The following is a 16,381-nucleotide window of genomic DNA, read 5'->3' as shown; positions in this document are numbered from 1 at the left end:
ACGGGGCTCGAAGCCACGAACCGTGAGATCATGACCTGAGCCGTAGTCGGACGCTTAACCGACTGAGCCACCCAGGCATCCCTACATATATAACTTCTAATCTCACAACATTTTCATGAGCCAGTAGTACCCCCATTTTACCAAGCTGGAAACTAACATTCAGGAAGGGGTAGTCACTTATCTGAGGTCACATAGTACTAGGGCCAAAATTCCGAATCAGAACTTTCTGACTCTCAAAACATTGTAGAAGCAGAATATTCTAGTGATTAGGGGTAGGGTCTCTGGTGCCTTGCTACCAGGTTTCAAATCTTGTGTTTTCTTTAGCTTTGTGATGTTGGGCAAGCAAATTGCCCTTTTGGTGCCTCAGTTTCCCCATCCATAAAATGGGGCCAAAAGTAGGGTTTAACTCACAGAGGGGTTGTGAAGATTAAGTGGGCTAATTAGGAACATATGGTACTTAAACTACAGTGCCTGGTGTATAGTGTGTCATTATTTCTGTCGTTATTTCCAGAACCTCACAGTGTCTGTACACGTGCCAAAGGGCACGATTTCCCCTGCGATGCACTTGTGTTATAAAAGGCAAAAGTTGCAAATACAACCCACACCATAACTTTTTGCTTAAAATATCCAGTGAGCTAAGGCAAAAATAGGGGCTCAGCTATTACTTAGCATTTGTGAATGAGTCCCTAAAGCAGGAACACGTTGACCAGGGAAAAAAGGCTCTTCTCGTGATGACTGGCTTTCCCAGATCGCTTTAAAAATACACCTGGCCCGATTCCATCTCCCAGCCCAGGAGCATTTAGCTCCATTCAAGCCCACACTTAGGTCTCCACAGCAACCAACATAAGCACAAGCGTGAGGCGTGTGTTGGGAGCTGGCAACAGCTGACGGAGAGGCCTCGTGGCTGCTGAGGGCTTTGCACCGTAAACCAGCTGGGGGCTGAAAAAAGAGAGGAACACCAAGAAGGAAACATGAATGTGAGTTGGGCAGTCTCCTTCCCTCCCAGGCCTCCGCACTCCTTTCCCCACTCATGCTGCCCTGCTGCTCACCTGGCCTTCTTGGTGTGTCTGAGAAGTCTGGAGAAAGCCCCCACGAGCTTTCCTGCTGCAGCTTATAGTTCTCTCTGGGGACACGTGCTCCAGGAGGGACCTTCCAGGGGTCTCAGGCCTAGCATGCGGCTTCTCAGGGTTCCAGGTGGGTGGGGGATGGAGTGACGATGGCCACCCTAACCGCAGAGACCTACCTGTCCTCCTGGGGCTTTCTTACTTTACTGTGACTGGGGGTTTGTTCAAGTGTTTGAACTTGTCTCCTATAGGAAGGGGTGGGTCATTATCATTGAAAATTGAAACTGGGCTGCCCCTTTGTGCCCCAAATGAACTGGTTTCGCTTCTGAGATCATCTATACTTGGGTGAACCTCACAGAGTAGCCCCCAGAAGCCTTCCAAAGTCTCTATGGTCCTTTGGAAACCAAACTCTGAACCATTGAGATTCGTGTTCAGCATGGGGGCTGGGGAGGGGTGCTCCAAGCAAGAACAACAGCCCTTTTCCCCTCCCCGCCCATCTTTAGTAGAGCTGTGTTGGCAAGGTCATGGTAGGGAAAGTTAACCCCGGAAAAGAAGAATGCCTTCCGTGTCCAAGGAACATGAGGGCCCGAGGGAGTGGTGTCGTTCTGGGTGGCACCGTCCTTCACTCTCCATGCCTGCCCATGGAAAGCAAGGAGTGGAAGGCTGAGATGGCTATCTGGACAGTTTGGGCCCTGGAAATGCTTTCCCCAAAGTATCTGAGGTAAATGGGTTTTGTTTTGTTTTTTTAATTTCCTTCAGTTACCTGGGCCCCCTGCTCTGGCCTGCGCCTTCTCTGCTGGCAGGCCCTGAAAGAGTGTACCTTCCTGACAGGCTTAGAGCTGGCCACCGTAGTGATTGCTGCTAAGGTTCTCTTGTTTGGGTCCAACTGGAAGGAGGCGCAGGCACATCTAGTCAATCACGTTGGCCTGTTGAGTGATGTGCTTAGGGAGGTATTGTAGCACAGGGCTAAGGCACTGAGGTAGAATTCAAGAAACGTGGGTTATTTCTCTGGACCTACTACTAACTCCCAGGACACATGTGTAGTATTGGCCAACCTGTTTGCTCTCTGTGAGACTGTTTCCTCATCTGTAACATGAAGGGATGGACCAGATTTGACAGCCGTAGACTTCTCTGACTTTGTGGCTAACGAGTTGCTTGCTAACTTATTGTAATTAGCACCTACGCGATAAAGGGGTCTTGGCACGTGTTTCTCTTCTGAGCCCTGGCACCTGAGAATCCACAGGTATGTCCCTGAAGGGCATGGGGTTCATATTCAGACAGCCCTGGCCTTGAGTGACCTCTTCATGACTCACTAGCTGAGTGATCTTGGCCAAATGGTTGTGGTTTAATAGCTCAACACCTCAGTTTCCACCTCTGTAAAATGGGGATGATAAGAGTACCTGTCTCGTTAGATGGCAGTGAGGACTGAATGAGCTAATAGGTGCAGAGCCTTGCACCTGGAACATAGTTAAGCTCAGTTGCTGGCTGCGGCAGGTATTCCAAATAGTGTTAAGAGGGCTGGACTCCAGGCCGCTTGCCTCCTTCTGGGATGCCTCATTTCTGCTGTGATCCCCTCTGCTCCTGTTGAGCCTGGAGAGATTTGCTCATAATGCCGAAGGGTCCGTTTCAGAATTCCGAGTTCCCATCTAAAGCCAGAGCAGGGGCCAGCTCGGTGCCTGGGCTTTGGAATTGGATGTCTGCACTCCAGGCGAATTTGAATGTCAGAGCCAGTTTTCCTCACCTGGACAGTGGGATGCAATGGAAGGTAATTTGAGGGGCCATTGTGAGGATCCAAGGAGAAAGCATGGGAGTTCCTAGCTCTAAGCTGGCCGAGTATGTACTTGGGTGCCGTTGTGTCTTGAGGGGCGACACTGGGCTTGCTAGACGTGGGGAGCACGGGCTCACACCTAAGGGCAGTGCCTTAGCACACTGAGTTCTCAGCTGAAAGGCCTGCCGATGGGCACAGTCCACCACAGGCCGCCCTCCCTCCGCAGACGGAGGTGAGCTTTCTGGGAACCCTGGCAGGGCACTGGAGTCCTGAGAGTGTCTACCCTCTGGAAACTGTGCAGTCCTGTGTGGAGCATGGCTGGTAAGACAAACCATTTCCTGTATCCAATTTGTCCCTGTCAGGAGAAGGGGACTGTGGAATGATAATCTTTGACAATCTTCCCCCCTTCAAAATGGACAGTGGATGCCAAGTCACCAGGCCTGCTGGGTGTGGGCTCTCCCAGGCAGTAAGAGGAAGATTATTAAGTATGAAATTTTCAAATAGAATGCCAGCAAATGGTGGCTGATTTGACAAGATGCTCAGTTTTCTGACCAAATACCTATCTGCGACCACTTTGCATTTTGTTCAACTTTATTTTTCTAAATGGGGCAATAAAATCCACTTGAATTGATTCAAATTCTCTTATTATTAGCATGTTTAAATCTGTCTCCATCTCTAAATTAATTGTGACAATTACTTGAGATATGATTTTTAAAAAATTTACTATTATTTTGAGAGCAAGTGAGAGAGAGAGTGCAAGCAGGGGAGGGGCAGAGAGACAGGGAGACACAGAAGCTGAAGCAGGTTCTGGGCTCTGAGCTGTCAGCACAGAGCCCAACGCAGGGCTCGAACCCACAAGCCGCGAGATCATGACCTGAGACAAAGTCAGATGCTTAACCGACTGAGCCACTCAGGTGCCCTGAGATATATAATTTTTGATACACTTCCCATCAACATAACGACCAATATTTATGGCACCTCCTACTATGTACTGGACTATTATATTGAAGAAGATTCGAAAGACTAACTCTAGGAACCCACAGTCTATTTGTGACACGAAAATAACACAAATGAGGGGCGCCTGAGTGGCTCAGTCAGTTAGGTGTCTGGCTCTTGATTTCGGCTCAGGTCATGATCTCCTAGTCTTGAGATCGAGCCCTGTGTCTGCCTCTGCACTGACCGTGAGGAGCCTGCTTGAGATTCCGTGTCTCCCCTCATTCTTCCCCTTTCCTGCTCACATGCACGTGCTCTCTTTCAAATAAATAAACATTTAAATAAAATAACACAAGTGAAATCTCTAATGAGGAGTGAAGCAGATCGCCCGGGGTGTCTCAGGCTGCGCAAGTAATTGGAATTTGTAGGAGAGCCGAGCAACTAAGACAAGGAGACAGCTGATCTAGGTTCAAGTCATGACTCTGTCCCTTACCTGGGCACTGCTGTGAGCCTCAGTTTACTTATCGGTCATAGGGAGAAAATATGAATAACCATTAAGGTTGTTGGAGGCTAGTGCTTAGCACATAGTAAGTGTTCAGTGCCTGTTACTGAGTATTTTCATAGTTGATTTTTTTCAGGCTACGTGAAGGTAGTTTAAAGAATGATTTTGTTTTTTGCTTCAGGTAAAATGTCTTCCAAGTGAAGGAATATTCTGCAGCCATAGAAAGGAATGTAGATGCGTTTTCTGTAGTTCTAGAGAATAAGCTCTTAGAAATGCTGTGAAGAAACCAAGATGGAGTAGCCTATGTATAGTTGTATATTCAGGTAACCCTTTGAGAAAGGGGCGGGGGGGATCTATTCTGTTTACTTATCTGCTTGTATATGCATAGAATATTCCTGAAAGAATACACAGAAAACTAAATGAGTGATAATAAATAATTGGAACTGCTACAGAAGTAGGAAAGTTTTCATGTATGTTCATTTGTACTTTTGGAATTTTGAATCACATGAAAGTATTACCGATTCAATTCCAGCTATGCACACAAAACAGAGCCTCTCATCTGGAGCACACGGGATGGGATTTTTCTGTCTTTAAAAGTCTGTTTAAAGCAATGGGAGTTGAGATCTCAGAATGGTAGAGTCACACAGTTATAGTGCTGCAGAAAGTCTAGGGCTCATCTTTCCAACTTGTTTAATTGAGAAGCTCTATTGCTCAGTTGAGTCCAAAGGAGTCAGCCTAAGGTCCCCCACTTTCTGGAATCCAGGGATCTGAGTGATTCAGTGAGACCAGTAGGTAGAAATGCTTGTGCTGGGTGGGAGCCAGGGGACTCCCAGTTACCATGCTTCCCTCCTCCCCACCTGCCAAGGACTCTCGGACAACAAATACTGGAGGCATTGGGGGCAAGGATGGGGAGGGGTGCTCCAGGGGAAGGGTTAAGTGAGCTATGTGGCTTTGAATCACGAGTGTCAATAGAGCTACAATGTCACCATGGAAAAATGAAGGTGTGGACACAGTGGCTAGAAACACAGGGTCTTTCCACTCGGCCCCAATTGTCAGTGGGTGTTGGAAATAACCAACCCTTTGGGCCAATGTAACCGGGGGGTTTTGTCTCTGACCTATTGCCAGATCTCCTGAATAACTCTACAAACTTGGCCTTCCCTGTCAAGCCGTAGCAGAAGATTTAATAGTGCTCGCTGCTTTATGCTGGACACTGTAATTAAATTCAGAGCCAAGGCGCAGCCAGTCTTGGGGAGGTGTCTTGATGTTCCCTTGGCTCCTAATAACATTGTCTCCTTCTTCCTTTCTGTTTACCACATGCCATTTTGTCAAATTAGAACTTGAACTAAAAAAAAAAAAAACAGATGCCTTCCTTTAGATAAGGTCAAAAAATTCCCTTGTGGGAAGAAAGGAGGATGGGTTGTCTCCTTGAATCTATGCACAAAGGAGTCACCTTTGATATATGACTTAATATAAAATAGCAAATATGAGAGGATTTTCTTTCATCTGCCTAAGACAGACCTTCCTCCTCGACACATCCCTATTGGCAGGGGATGGGGCAGAAGAGAACATGTCCTTCAGGGGGATTCAGTTCCCTGCTCAAGTTCTCATAATGAATGGCTGCAGGCTTCTCCAGGCAACGCTGGTGCCCTAACTTTGACACACTCCCAATCCTAATCCTTGTGGAGGTATCTACTTGTTCTGTTTCCTATTTAAATTTTTTATATTTTATTCTTTCTCATTATGAAAAAGTTCAAACATTCAAATGAGTGGGAAAAACTGTCCAGGAGACCCCAGTATGCCTACAGTTATGGACTGAGTTGTGTACCCCACACCCAAATTCATATGTCGAAGCCTTAACCCCAGCACGTCAGAATGTGACCGTACTTGGTGACAGGGCCTTTAAAAGAGGTAATTGAGGTTAAGTGAGGTCATAAGGTCATAATCCAGTCTGAATGGTGTCCTTATAAGAAGAAGAAACTTGGACATACAGAGACACCAAGGGATGCTCAAACAGGGGAAAGGCCATGTGAGGACACAGCTAGAAGAAGGTGGCCATCTGCAAGCCAAGGAGAGAGGCTTCCAAAGGAACCAAACCTTCCAACACCTTAATCTTGGACTTCTAGCTTCCAGAACTGTGAAAAATAAATTTCTGTTGTTTAAGCCACCCTGGTACTTTGTTATGGCAGCCTTGGCAAACAGATACACCCACCAAAGAGATTATGCAATCATTATCATTTTGCTATATTTACTCTATCACATATCCCTTTGTCCATCTTGTTTTTTTCTTTGGATGGATTTCAAAATGAGTTGTGGATTCATTGCCCACACTTTTTCGTTAAGTTTATTTATTTTGAGAGAGAGAGAGAGAGAGAGAGAGAAAACAAGTTGGGGAGGGGCAGAGAGAGAAAATCCCAAACAGCCTCCTGGCCGTTAGCACAGAGCCTGACTTGGGGCTGGATCTCATAAACCATGAGATCATGACCTGAGCCGAAATCAAGAGTCAGACACAACCGACTGAGCCACCCAGGTGCCCCTCATTGCCCACTTTGAAGACTAAACTATTCAACAGAAAAGGTTGATGTTTGACTGAAGCCCATTCACACACTAATTGAATCCTCTCTGTGGTCATGATAGGGAGCAACTAGGATTGTCTATTCATGTCAGTTTACAAACCAGGAGACTGAGGCCCAAAGATGACTGATTGTAAGGTTTGGTTAGAAAAGCGTGGAACTGGCCGTCAGTAAGCTTCTCCAACCCCAGCTGGCTGAGATGACACCTGCCATTTTTTTCTGTGCTTCCCCGCTCCTTCTGTCTGGCTGGTAGTCGGGGAGAGAGGTCATGGTGTTGTGCTGGTAACCAAATCTCCGGAAGTCTCCGGTGTCAGACATCTGGCTTCATTCCTGGCCTACTACCTACTGGCTGCGTATGACCATAGATGCATCCCTAAATCTCTGAGCCTTGTCTAACAATGAGGATGATAATACTAATACAAGATGTATTGATACCCCTTGTGTGTATTAGTATCAGAGAAGGATGCTGAATGCTCACAGCCTAGTTCCTATTGTTGGCGCCTCATTACCAGGGTAGGGTAACACTATCTGCTGTAATAAACAAGCAGTGACATTTTAATGGCTTCATCTGATCAAAATTTATGCTCGCCTAACAGTCCAGGGTTCCTGGCTGGGGGCAGTTCCTGTCCACGCTGGCATTCAGGGATGTGGACCCCTTCTGTGGCTCCACCATCCCCTCAGGTCTGAGTGCTCCGCACCGAGGCAGAACCATTGGCAAGAATAGTCCCATGCCCCTAGCGGTTCACACTGCAGGGGGCTGGGGAAGTGCCTCTGGAAGGAGGAGCACACCTCTGGGGGGAGTACTAACCTTCTCTGCACAGCCCCAGCTCTCCTGGACGTAAAGTCAGTGACTGGGAGTGAAGAGTGGAATGAGCCTGTTGGCGAGGGAAGGCCCAGGGCAGTGGGAAAGCCACCCTGCCCTCCCAGGAGAGCAGTGAGAACAGCAGGAGAGTGGGAGGTGGCAGCGTGGAGAGCCGTCCCTCCAGGGCTGGGTAAGTTGGCCAGCAGGAGGGCACCGTCTCACAAGGCCGTGTGCAAGACCCCTTTTGAACTCTGACCCCAATTCTGTGCCGTCTGTGTGGCCTGGACCAAGTGATGCCTTCTCTGTAAAATGAGGATAGTCCTACTGTGAGGATTAAACGCCACGACGCGCGGGAGGTGCCGAGCCCAGTGTTGTCCTTGTTTCGCAAGGAGGATTTTGCTAAGCAAGGGTCTGCAAGCTTGCAACACAGGCGCCCCTCCTTCCCCTCGTCTCAGGGAGGCCAGTACTAGTACATGGTGACCCTCCTTCCTCAGAGTCCTTCTTAACATAGCATTCCAGGAAAGCTGGACCAAACAGTTCACTAGCAGGTAGGATGAAAACTCTTTGACCTCCAGAGGCCACACTTCAGGCTTCTTCACCTCTGTATCCATGTGGCGTAGCAAGGACTTGACAATGGTTAGTGTTCAGTAAATGAAGTAGAATCTGTTGTAGGCCTCTCTTGGAGGTGGTGTTCAAGAAGAAATTATTCTCTTGTTGACATGGGAAGGAAGACTCTGTTCAAGACTATTGCCCTAGGTGCAAACTTGTCTCCGCAGGGGAAAGAATGGGCTCAATTCTGAATGTAGTAGGAACAAGTGGGGATTTATGGCCAAGGAGCTGTTGAGGAGAGGCGCTCAGTGGATGGAAAATTACTAAGAGGAAACATCAGGGGTTGGGAGATTCTTGCTAAATCCATTCAATGGAATTCTTGCCAAAGGCGGGCCGGGGTGCTAAGATGTCAAGGGTGGGGGAATGAGGAACTTGGTCAGACAGATACCAACAGTAGTTAGATATCAAGGGTGGGGAGTCACTGTAAAGTGATTTTGCTGGACTCTTGCTAAAACTGAGCTCTACAAGGGCAGACACAGAGGCCCAAGTTCAAGGCCAGGTCGAGAAGCTGAACAAAGTTTGGTCAAACAGAGAGTCTCTGCCGGTGGGAAGGCAGATCCCATATCTTCCAGTCTACTTCTCTGCCCATGCAGGTTTGGGGATGGGACATCAGACTTGAGGTACCCTGGGGCTGGTGGAACCCTGGGCTGTGCCTTTAAACATGCAGGTGTTTTTGCCTCACACTGGGAACTCTGGGTCCTTGGGGAGGATGCTCCGTTATCCAGGCCTCGGGATCTCTCTGTGCAGCAGGGGTGGGAGCCACAGGAGGGGAAGATGCAAAAAGGACTCCACTCTGGCCCAGATCCTTGGGGAACAGGACTGCATGTGGCAGCAGGGGGACAGGAGCTTCTGGAACAGTGCCCAGGGAGGCGGCATTCCAGAAGTGGACTTCTGGCCCGGTTGATAAATACCAGAGCTGTAATTAAGACAAAATACTGTGAATATGACACCTGCTGACAGCTGCAGGAAGGCCCCGGAAACTTTTATTATGAATTAGATTCTGCAGGCCACTCTGCTGTGGCGAGCTGGTGCCTGGGCCAAGGAACCTGAGGGAGCTCAGCAGGCCGGCTACCTCGAGGGCAGGGGATGGCTCACCAGGGGAGAAGGGGAAAGAGTGATCTTCCATCCATTTCCAGGGCCCTCATGAAGGACCATTTAAGTCTCAGAAATCATAACCCCTGGTAGAAGCCAGAGCTGGAAAGGGCTTAGAGCTCAGCTGGTCCAATGCTCCCATTTTATATTTGGGAAAACCAAAGCCCAGGGGGGGACGTGAATTGCTAAGGTCACACAACAAGTTACTGGCTGCACCAGGGCTGGAGACCAACCCAATCCTAATCCCAGGCTGCCATGCTTGGCTGCAGGGCAGTTAACACTAGTCGGGCACACATCTAGGCATTCAGCCCAGAGTGCTTGGAGAGACTGAGACAAAGTCGGAGATAGGGAGACATAGAGACAGAATGAAATGGACAGAGAAGAGAGTTGCAGAAGGAGAGCAACATGGAAAAGAGAAAGAGATGTTCATGGGCCTGAGTCATTACGTTCAAAATAGAGATTCGAACACCAGCAGGGTGGGGCAGGACCTCAGCGACCAGCTAGGTCAGTCTCCTTTATTTTTACAATAGTCAAAGTGCAGCTGAGTAGTTGACCTATGTAAACCTTTTCAGGAACAGTTTGATGCTGAATGGTAAAAAGGAAATGCTTGTGGTGCTAAAAAGTGGAAAAACTTCCATCTCTAAGAGTTTTTGAACGGGATTTGAAAAATGAGCTGTAGGAATGTGACCCAGTGCAGGGGCATTTGGGACAATATGCCAATGACATTTCTGCAACTGTCTGGGATTTAGGACCAAGCACCCCATGCCCTCTGTGCTCTTTCTGATGTCTTAGACTCTGTGTTTTGAGAACAGAGGGAAATGTTCCAGAGAAGGAACAGAGCCTAACCCTTTCCTCCCTTACTCCTTTCATCTTGGTACCAGCAGATCTTCTCTGCTTTCAAAGCTCAGCTCACCTTTTCCAGGAAGCTTTCCCTGATTTCTCACTTATATCCCTCTGCCAACCGGTACCCATCACTTCTTGTTATAAATCCCTCTAGACATCCCCTAGCCCTGTGTTAGCCACTTCTCTTTTTGTACTTTGTATAATAGTTATCTCTGAAAATGTCAATAAAATAGCCCCTATTCTATTCCAGGAACTCTGAAATCCTTTGCTCTAATCCTCACAACAAACTAACACAGTGGGTTTTGCTTTACCCATTTTAAAGATAAGAAAATTGAGACTCAGAGTGAATAACTTCCTCAAGCTAGTAAGTGGCAGCCTGGGTAACTCCAGCCTGGGTTTGCCTGACTCCAGTGCCTGTATTCTTTCCATAAAACTGAATGACATATGCCAAGGACAGGGACTGTGTCTAGTCATTGGGTCTTGCATACTTTTGGCATTCAGTTTGTGTTTCTGAATGAATGAAACAGTAAGTGAACGAATGAATCCAAAGAATATCCTTTCTTTTGAAGCCTGTAGCTCAGGGGTCAGTCAACTACAGCCTGGGGGGCCAAATCCAGCCTGCTTCCTATTTTTGTAAATAAAGTTTTATTAGAATGCAACCATGTTCATTCCTTTATTGTCTGTGGCTACTTTCATGTGTAACAGTAGAGTGATGTTGTGAGAGACACCATGCAGCCCACAGAGCCTAAAATATTTACTGTCTGGCCCTTTCCAGAAAAAGTTTTCTGACTCCTGCAGTCAGGACTCCTGCAGTGCAGATTTTTACCAAGCTGGTTAAAACAATGGTGCTTATTGATAAGTACTAATAATCTTGTCTTTTATGATCTAGAATTGTGCGTGTGTGTGTGTGTGCATGCTTGTTATCAGATAGATTCCACATGTATCTGGTATATGCCACTTTATTATTTTACAGGCAGGCTTCATCTAAAAAGGTTTGCCCCACCAGGCCCTTGGGAATATCTATATCTAGATATATCTATATCTATATATACCTTTTTAAAATTTTTATAATTTTAAAAATTAAGTTTAGCTTTGTTGGCAGCACCTTGGCACAGACATGGTCAGAGCCAAGACCCTGGTGACAAAGGTCTTCCCTGAAGTAAAGGAGGGCCTATTCCCCCAGGACAGTCATGGTGGGTGTGGACTTTGAGGCTCGCCAGAACAGTATTGACAGGGGCAGTTTCTGAGCTGAATGAGAAGCAGCCTTTTAGACGGATTACACTCCCATTTCCTCTTGGCTGGCAGGGGCGATCCGATCCCGGGCTCCCAGCCTCGCCTCCTTCCCTGGGACAGGGGCCCTCTTCTTCCCCCAAGCCGCCCCCAGGGTAGCCTCTGGTGAGGCCAGAGCACTGCCTACCTGTTCCTGCTCCCCGGAGCTCAGGACTGGCCCCTGGACCCCTGGCATCTGGGGCAGAAGCAACACCAAAGCAGGGATTGGCTGCCTCCCACCCCAAATGCCCAGCTGGGAGTGCTCAGAGGCGTGACAGATCTCAGCCTGTCACCAGCCTGTGTTCCCTGGCCAGTCCCTCCTTGGGCCTTGCCCACGATGACGGTTCCATCACTCAGCTTCACTCACCTGCTCACCATTTCAGGACTGCTCTGTTACTCAGCTTGCTGCTCCGGTGAGTTTGCATGCGTGTGTGCGTGTGTGCGTGTGTGTGTGTGTGTGTGTGTGTGTGTGTGTGTGTGTGTGTGTGTGCCTGCATATATGATGTGTGCATTGTTTTAGAAAAAAGGCTTGGAAGGCAGACTTGTTCTGGGTGCTTTTAGCAGTCTTTAATCTGAAACTTCTCGACCAGTGTTGGATGCAACATAAAGGGGTTTGGCAGTGGAGTTGGTGGGGACCTTGGTATACACACTCGGGTGTGTGCACTTATGTGTGCCCTTCTTGTGACCTTGACTTTGAGGTGGCAGGCTGGCAGCTGCTGCTCCTGTGGCTTTGAAGTAATGTCATGTACTGTGGTCGGGGCCAGCCCTGGTATTGGGTGGCCAAGATGTTCTCCATTACTCTCCAGGCTGACCGGCTTAGGTCATGTGGTCACTGCCAAGTCATTTTCTTTGTGGGTTGTGTCCTCACCTGCTCCCCTTGCCCATTCAGGGGCAAATTGCAAGATGGCAAATTCCTACCATGGTCTTTCAGAGAAGTTCATATACACTCAACTTTTAAGATCAGAATTTGGTTTTCAGGGTGTGTGGGGGTTGGAGGAAAGTTGTAGGGTGCAGCCTTCTCTGGAATATGTGAATCAGGAAAAACTTGGAGCAGATTGAAGCCAGCTATCACTAGAACTTCACTGTAGTGGAGACATCTGACTCACATTCAGAAAGCTGAGTGGAATGTGTGCCCTTCACCTCTTCTCTCCTCCTTCTAGTACAAGTTCTAACAGGCAGGGAAAGGCCCGAAAGTGGAAGGAGGCGGGAATAAGAAGTTAAGCAGTCTCCCAACTTCACAAACGGTGGCAGAATAGTTAGTATATGGCTGTATCTGAAATTTTCTCACCCTACAAAGGCAGGATGTTTATGTGACTTCTTTCCTTTGGTGGCTTCTTTTTTTTAAGTTTATTTATTTTGAGTTGGGAAGGGGCAGGGAGAGAAAGAGAATTCCAATAAGGCTCTGTGCTGTCAGTACAGAGCCTGATGTGGGGCTCAATCCCACAAACTGAGAGATCAAGAACTGAGTCGAATCCAAGAATCAGATGCCTGACCAATTGATCCACCTAGGTGTCCCTCCTTTGGTGACTTCTAATGACACATTTTCTTGATTGGGTAGGGAATGCGGAGCGGGGGGGACTGCTTCATACAAACACAGGAGGCAGAAACAGAAAGGCTGCCTCTCATACCCTACTGATGGGCTGGCCTCGTGAGTGGGAGATGCAGACGGACACAGTGGTGACCCTGGTGTCATATGTATGAAAACAGAATTTGCAGATGGGTTGGGCTTAGGTAAGGAAACCAAGTCTCAGAAATGAGTTGTGCTGGGCCACTTAGTCACTTGCACCCAGACTCCTACTCTTTGATCCAACTCCCCATATTTCCAGGAGTAAGTTCAAGTGAATCACACTTTCCAAGGAAGTGCCCAAGAGTCAAGTGGGTATTGAGTGAAAAGGGCAAAGCCAGCATCCATAACAGTAAACAAAACAGAAACAAAAACCAAACAGTTGCCCAAAGCCTACATTAGACCCAGTGTTATTTCTACCCGTGATTTGGCACTGCAGTGGCCACGTACAGTAGGACTTCAGTGGCTTTAAGTCAGGGCAAGTGGTCCTGAAATTCCATGGTAATTGGCATTTCCCAGGCAGCTGCCTGGGTCGGAGCCACGTGGCGCACCCAGGTTTCTGCAGGCCCCGTGTTCATACGTGCATGATTGTTTCCATTACCACAGAGCCTGCTGGGGCCTTTCCAAGCTGGACCCTGGGCTGAGACATGATTCCACGGAGGCATCACAGTCCTGAAAGAGACCCACAGGCCGCTCGGATGACACCAAAATAGACATGTGAAGTCCTGGCTTAGTTGGCTGGGAGGGGAGGGAGGGGTGGGAAGCTGTTCCCAAACACATCCACCTGATGGAAATATTCTGAGCTGGAATGAGCCGTAAATAAACTAGACTGTGCTAAAAACAAACATCTCCAGGGAGTTGGGGGGGGTGGGCAGAAATAGATGCTCTTCACCTGCTGAAAGTGAAGTCAAGGTCAAGGGGGAAAGGGCGAGGAGGGATGGGGAGAGGTGAACAATGCAGATGCCTCGGCAGGAAAAGCAACTTATGCGCGCTGAAGAGTTCTCCAGTTTCCAGGAAGAAATAAGAGAATTGCTTCAAATGATAGACTCTTTCATTAGTGGGAGACCACAAAGAATGTGGGGTGAAGCGAGGCACTGGAGACCATATATGGTCTGGAAAAATAAATGGTGAGGAGTACAAATGAGCCACGTGAACCTGCCAGCCTGCCAGGTGCTCTTGGCCGGGAGAGACTTTGTGGAAAACCACAACCTCAGCCCTTAGCTGTGTGCCAAAGCACACAAAGAGCAGCAAAGGAGAAACTGCCACTGGGGTGGCATTGAAATGGTCCTGGAGTGCTGGTGCGTGTCTGCCACCTTCACCACGTGCCCCAGGCAGGGTGGAACAATGGACCCTGCCACTCCCAGCTTACCCAACAGTCCAGCAAAGAAACTTGGAGGAATTTGAAGAGGAATATGATTGGCGTTAATGTCATGCTTTATAACAACATAGCTATAGTATTTTACCACTGAGAGAGAGAGAGAGAGAGAGAAGTGGCCCGTGACAGGTAGAATGGATCTGCCACTCACAGCTGGGCCATGGTGTTCTGTTGAACAGAATCAGTGTCGTAGAACAGCCTCAGACAAGGCCAGTCTGTGACTGTGATGGACCAAGACAAAACCAGGCCACTGCGTCATCATGTCAGACACAGACAAAAGACCACCATCCAACCACAAAAATGGCCAGCCATCCCTCGATCCTTGTTAATATGCGTGAGTGCTGTTGCTTTACTAACCACAGCTTCCGTCTCCCTCTGCTCTGTTCTTCTTCTAGATAAGAACTAAGATAATCACAAAAAAAAAAAAAAAAAAAAAAAAATTAAAAAAAAAAAAAAAAAACTAAGATAATCACAGACGAGCTCTTGCTCCCTGCCAGCATCTGGTCCAGAGCGAAGCCAGACTCAACTTCCTCAGAGTCTCCCCCAACATCACTGAGTGAAAGCCCAAATCCTAGAGTAAATCCTTTCTAGCACCCTCTTACCAAGATGCCACGTGGTCCCCCTGGGTGTGTATCCTCCCTCGCAATGAGTCCAAAGAGGCAGTCTCACTCAACTACAGGCGTGTTGCCGATGGGGTGGGGTTGGTTGGAGGCGCTTCGTACTGTATCTCAGGTAGTTGTCATGGGAACCCCTTGCCTTCTTCCGAGCTCCCGACCTTTATTTCCCACATTCCCACCGCGCGTGGAAGAATGTGGAGATCAAGAGAAGAACCCTAGAACCAGACTGCTAGTCTTTGCCTCAGTTAACTGATCTATAAAATGGGGGTGACGATGACGTTCAGGATTGCTGTGAGGATTAGGTCAATTTCTATATGTGAAGCACTTCAGTGGTGCCTACGCATGTAGTGTCTTGGGTTTTACTAATTATTATTATTATCAATTTAGCAAACATTTGTGGAATATCTAGTGTATGTCATTGTACTGTGCTAGAACATGGGGATTAAAAGCTGGCTTCCATCCTCCCAGAAAGTACTATAGTTGGGAAAATACAAGGAAACTGTTTTACCCCATGGATAAGAGCTAACATAGAGGCAAACCCAGAGAAAAACATGGCAGGACCCTCAACATTGGCTTGGGAGGTCAAGGAAAGCTTCCTGGTGGAGGCGGCACCTGCCAGTTCTCGGTTAGTGAGTAAGAGTCTCCAGGATGGGCTAGGTGTCAGGGGGGAGGAGTGGGATATGAGCAGAAGGGCATTGGCAGCCCCTCAGGCCTTAGTGTCTACAGGTCAGGGGCACCAGTTAGACATCTTTCTGCCCCTCATCATGGCCTGGCCCAGTGCCTGACAAAGCATGTACTGGAATGAACAAATATCTAATACCAAATCTGACAGGTTTCCCACAAACCAGTGCCTCCTCTGACCTTCCCGTCTCATACTCTGACTCACTGTTGTCCCAGGTCCCGGCCACCTCAAAACCACCCTCGGTTGTTCCTCCTCATTCACTCTTGCGGCACGCTGGCCCCCAGTTTCTTTCTCCCCAGTGACGTGTGCATTGGTTGCTTCCTTTTTTGTCCTCACCACTTCCATGGCCCTGACGGGCCACCTCCACGTCTGGCTGCTGCAAGATTATGTTGATTTTTAAAATTGCATATGTATGGTGTATTGTTTATGCATTTCATTTCCGGGTAATAAAAGGGTCTTTACAAACAGAGGCATTGGCTCGGAGAGGGCCGAGGACCATTGGCATGGGCCAGTGGAATGTTCCTCCATCAGGGAGGGAGTATGTGGGAGCGCACGAAGCAGCCATTCCTGGGGAGCACCCACCAGCTGCCTGATGTCCGCAGGCAGGTCCTGGAGCACAGGGTGGAGACAGTAGGCAAGCCCAGGCCCCTGAGAGAGAAGACTGAAACTGGGTTCAGGGCCCGAGAGGCAT

The 16,381-nt window shown here is 48.2% G+C and overlaps 1 protein-coding gene across 6 annotated transcripts in view; it reads left to right on the top strand.

Annotated features, from left to right (window-relative positions):
- COLQ (collagen like tail subunit of asymmetric acetylcholinesterase) overlaps positions 1–16,381 on the top strand; it is a 97,024-nt gene that overhangs the window by 29,883 nt on the left and 50,760 nt on the right. The window contains exon 1 of one of the 6 annotated variants that reach the window (XM_078432372.2): positions 802–977. The exons of 3 other annotated variants lie outside the window; for them this stretch is intronic. Coding sequence is in view for 2 of the 3 variants with exons in the window: in XM_060638635.3 (XP_060494618.3) it covers positions 11,790–11,865 (76 nt within the window). In the remaining variant the exon portion in view is untranslated. Of the gene's footprint in view, positions 1–801; positions 978–11,335; positions 11,866–16,381 lie in introns of those variants that run through there. 2 more of the 6 variants (XM_060638635.3, XM_060638638.3) reach the window with 2 other exon arrangements.

Source organism: Panthera onca, chromosome C2, assembly GCF_046562875.1.
Source record: "Panthera onca isolate mPanOnc1 chromosome C2, mPanOnc1 haplotype 2, whole genome shotgun sequence".
Lineage (NCBI taxonomy): Eukaryota > Metazoa > Chordata > Mammalia > Carnivora > Felidae > Panthera > Panthera onca.
The sequence above is the reverse complement of the archived record's forward strand: the minus strand, read 5'-3'. Positions and strand labels throughout refer to the sequence as shown.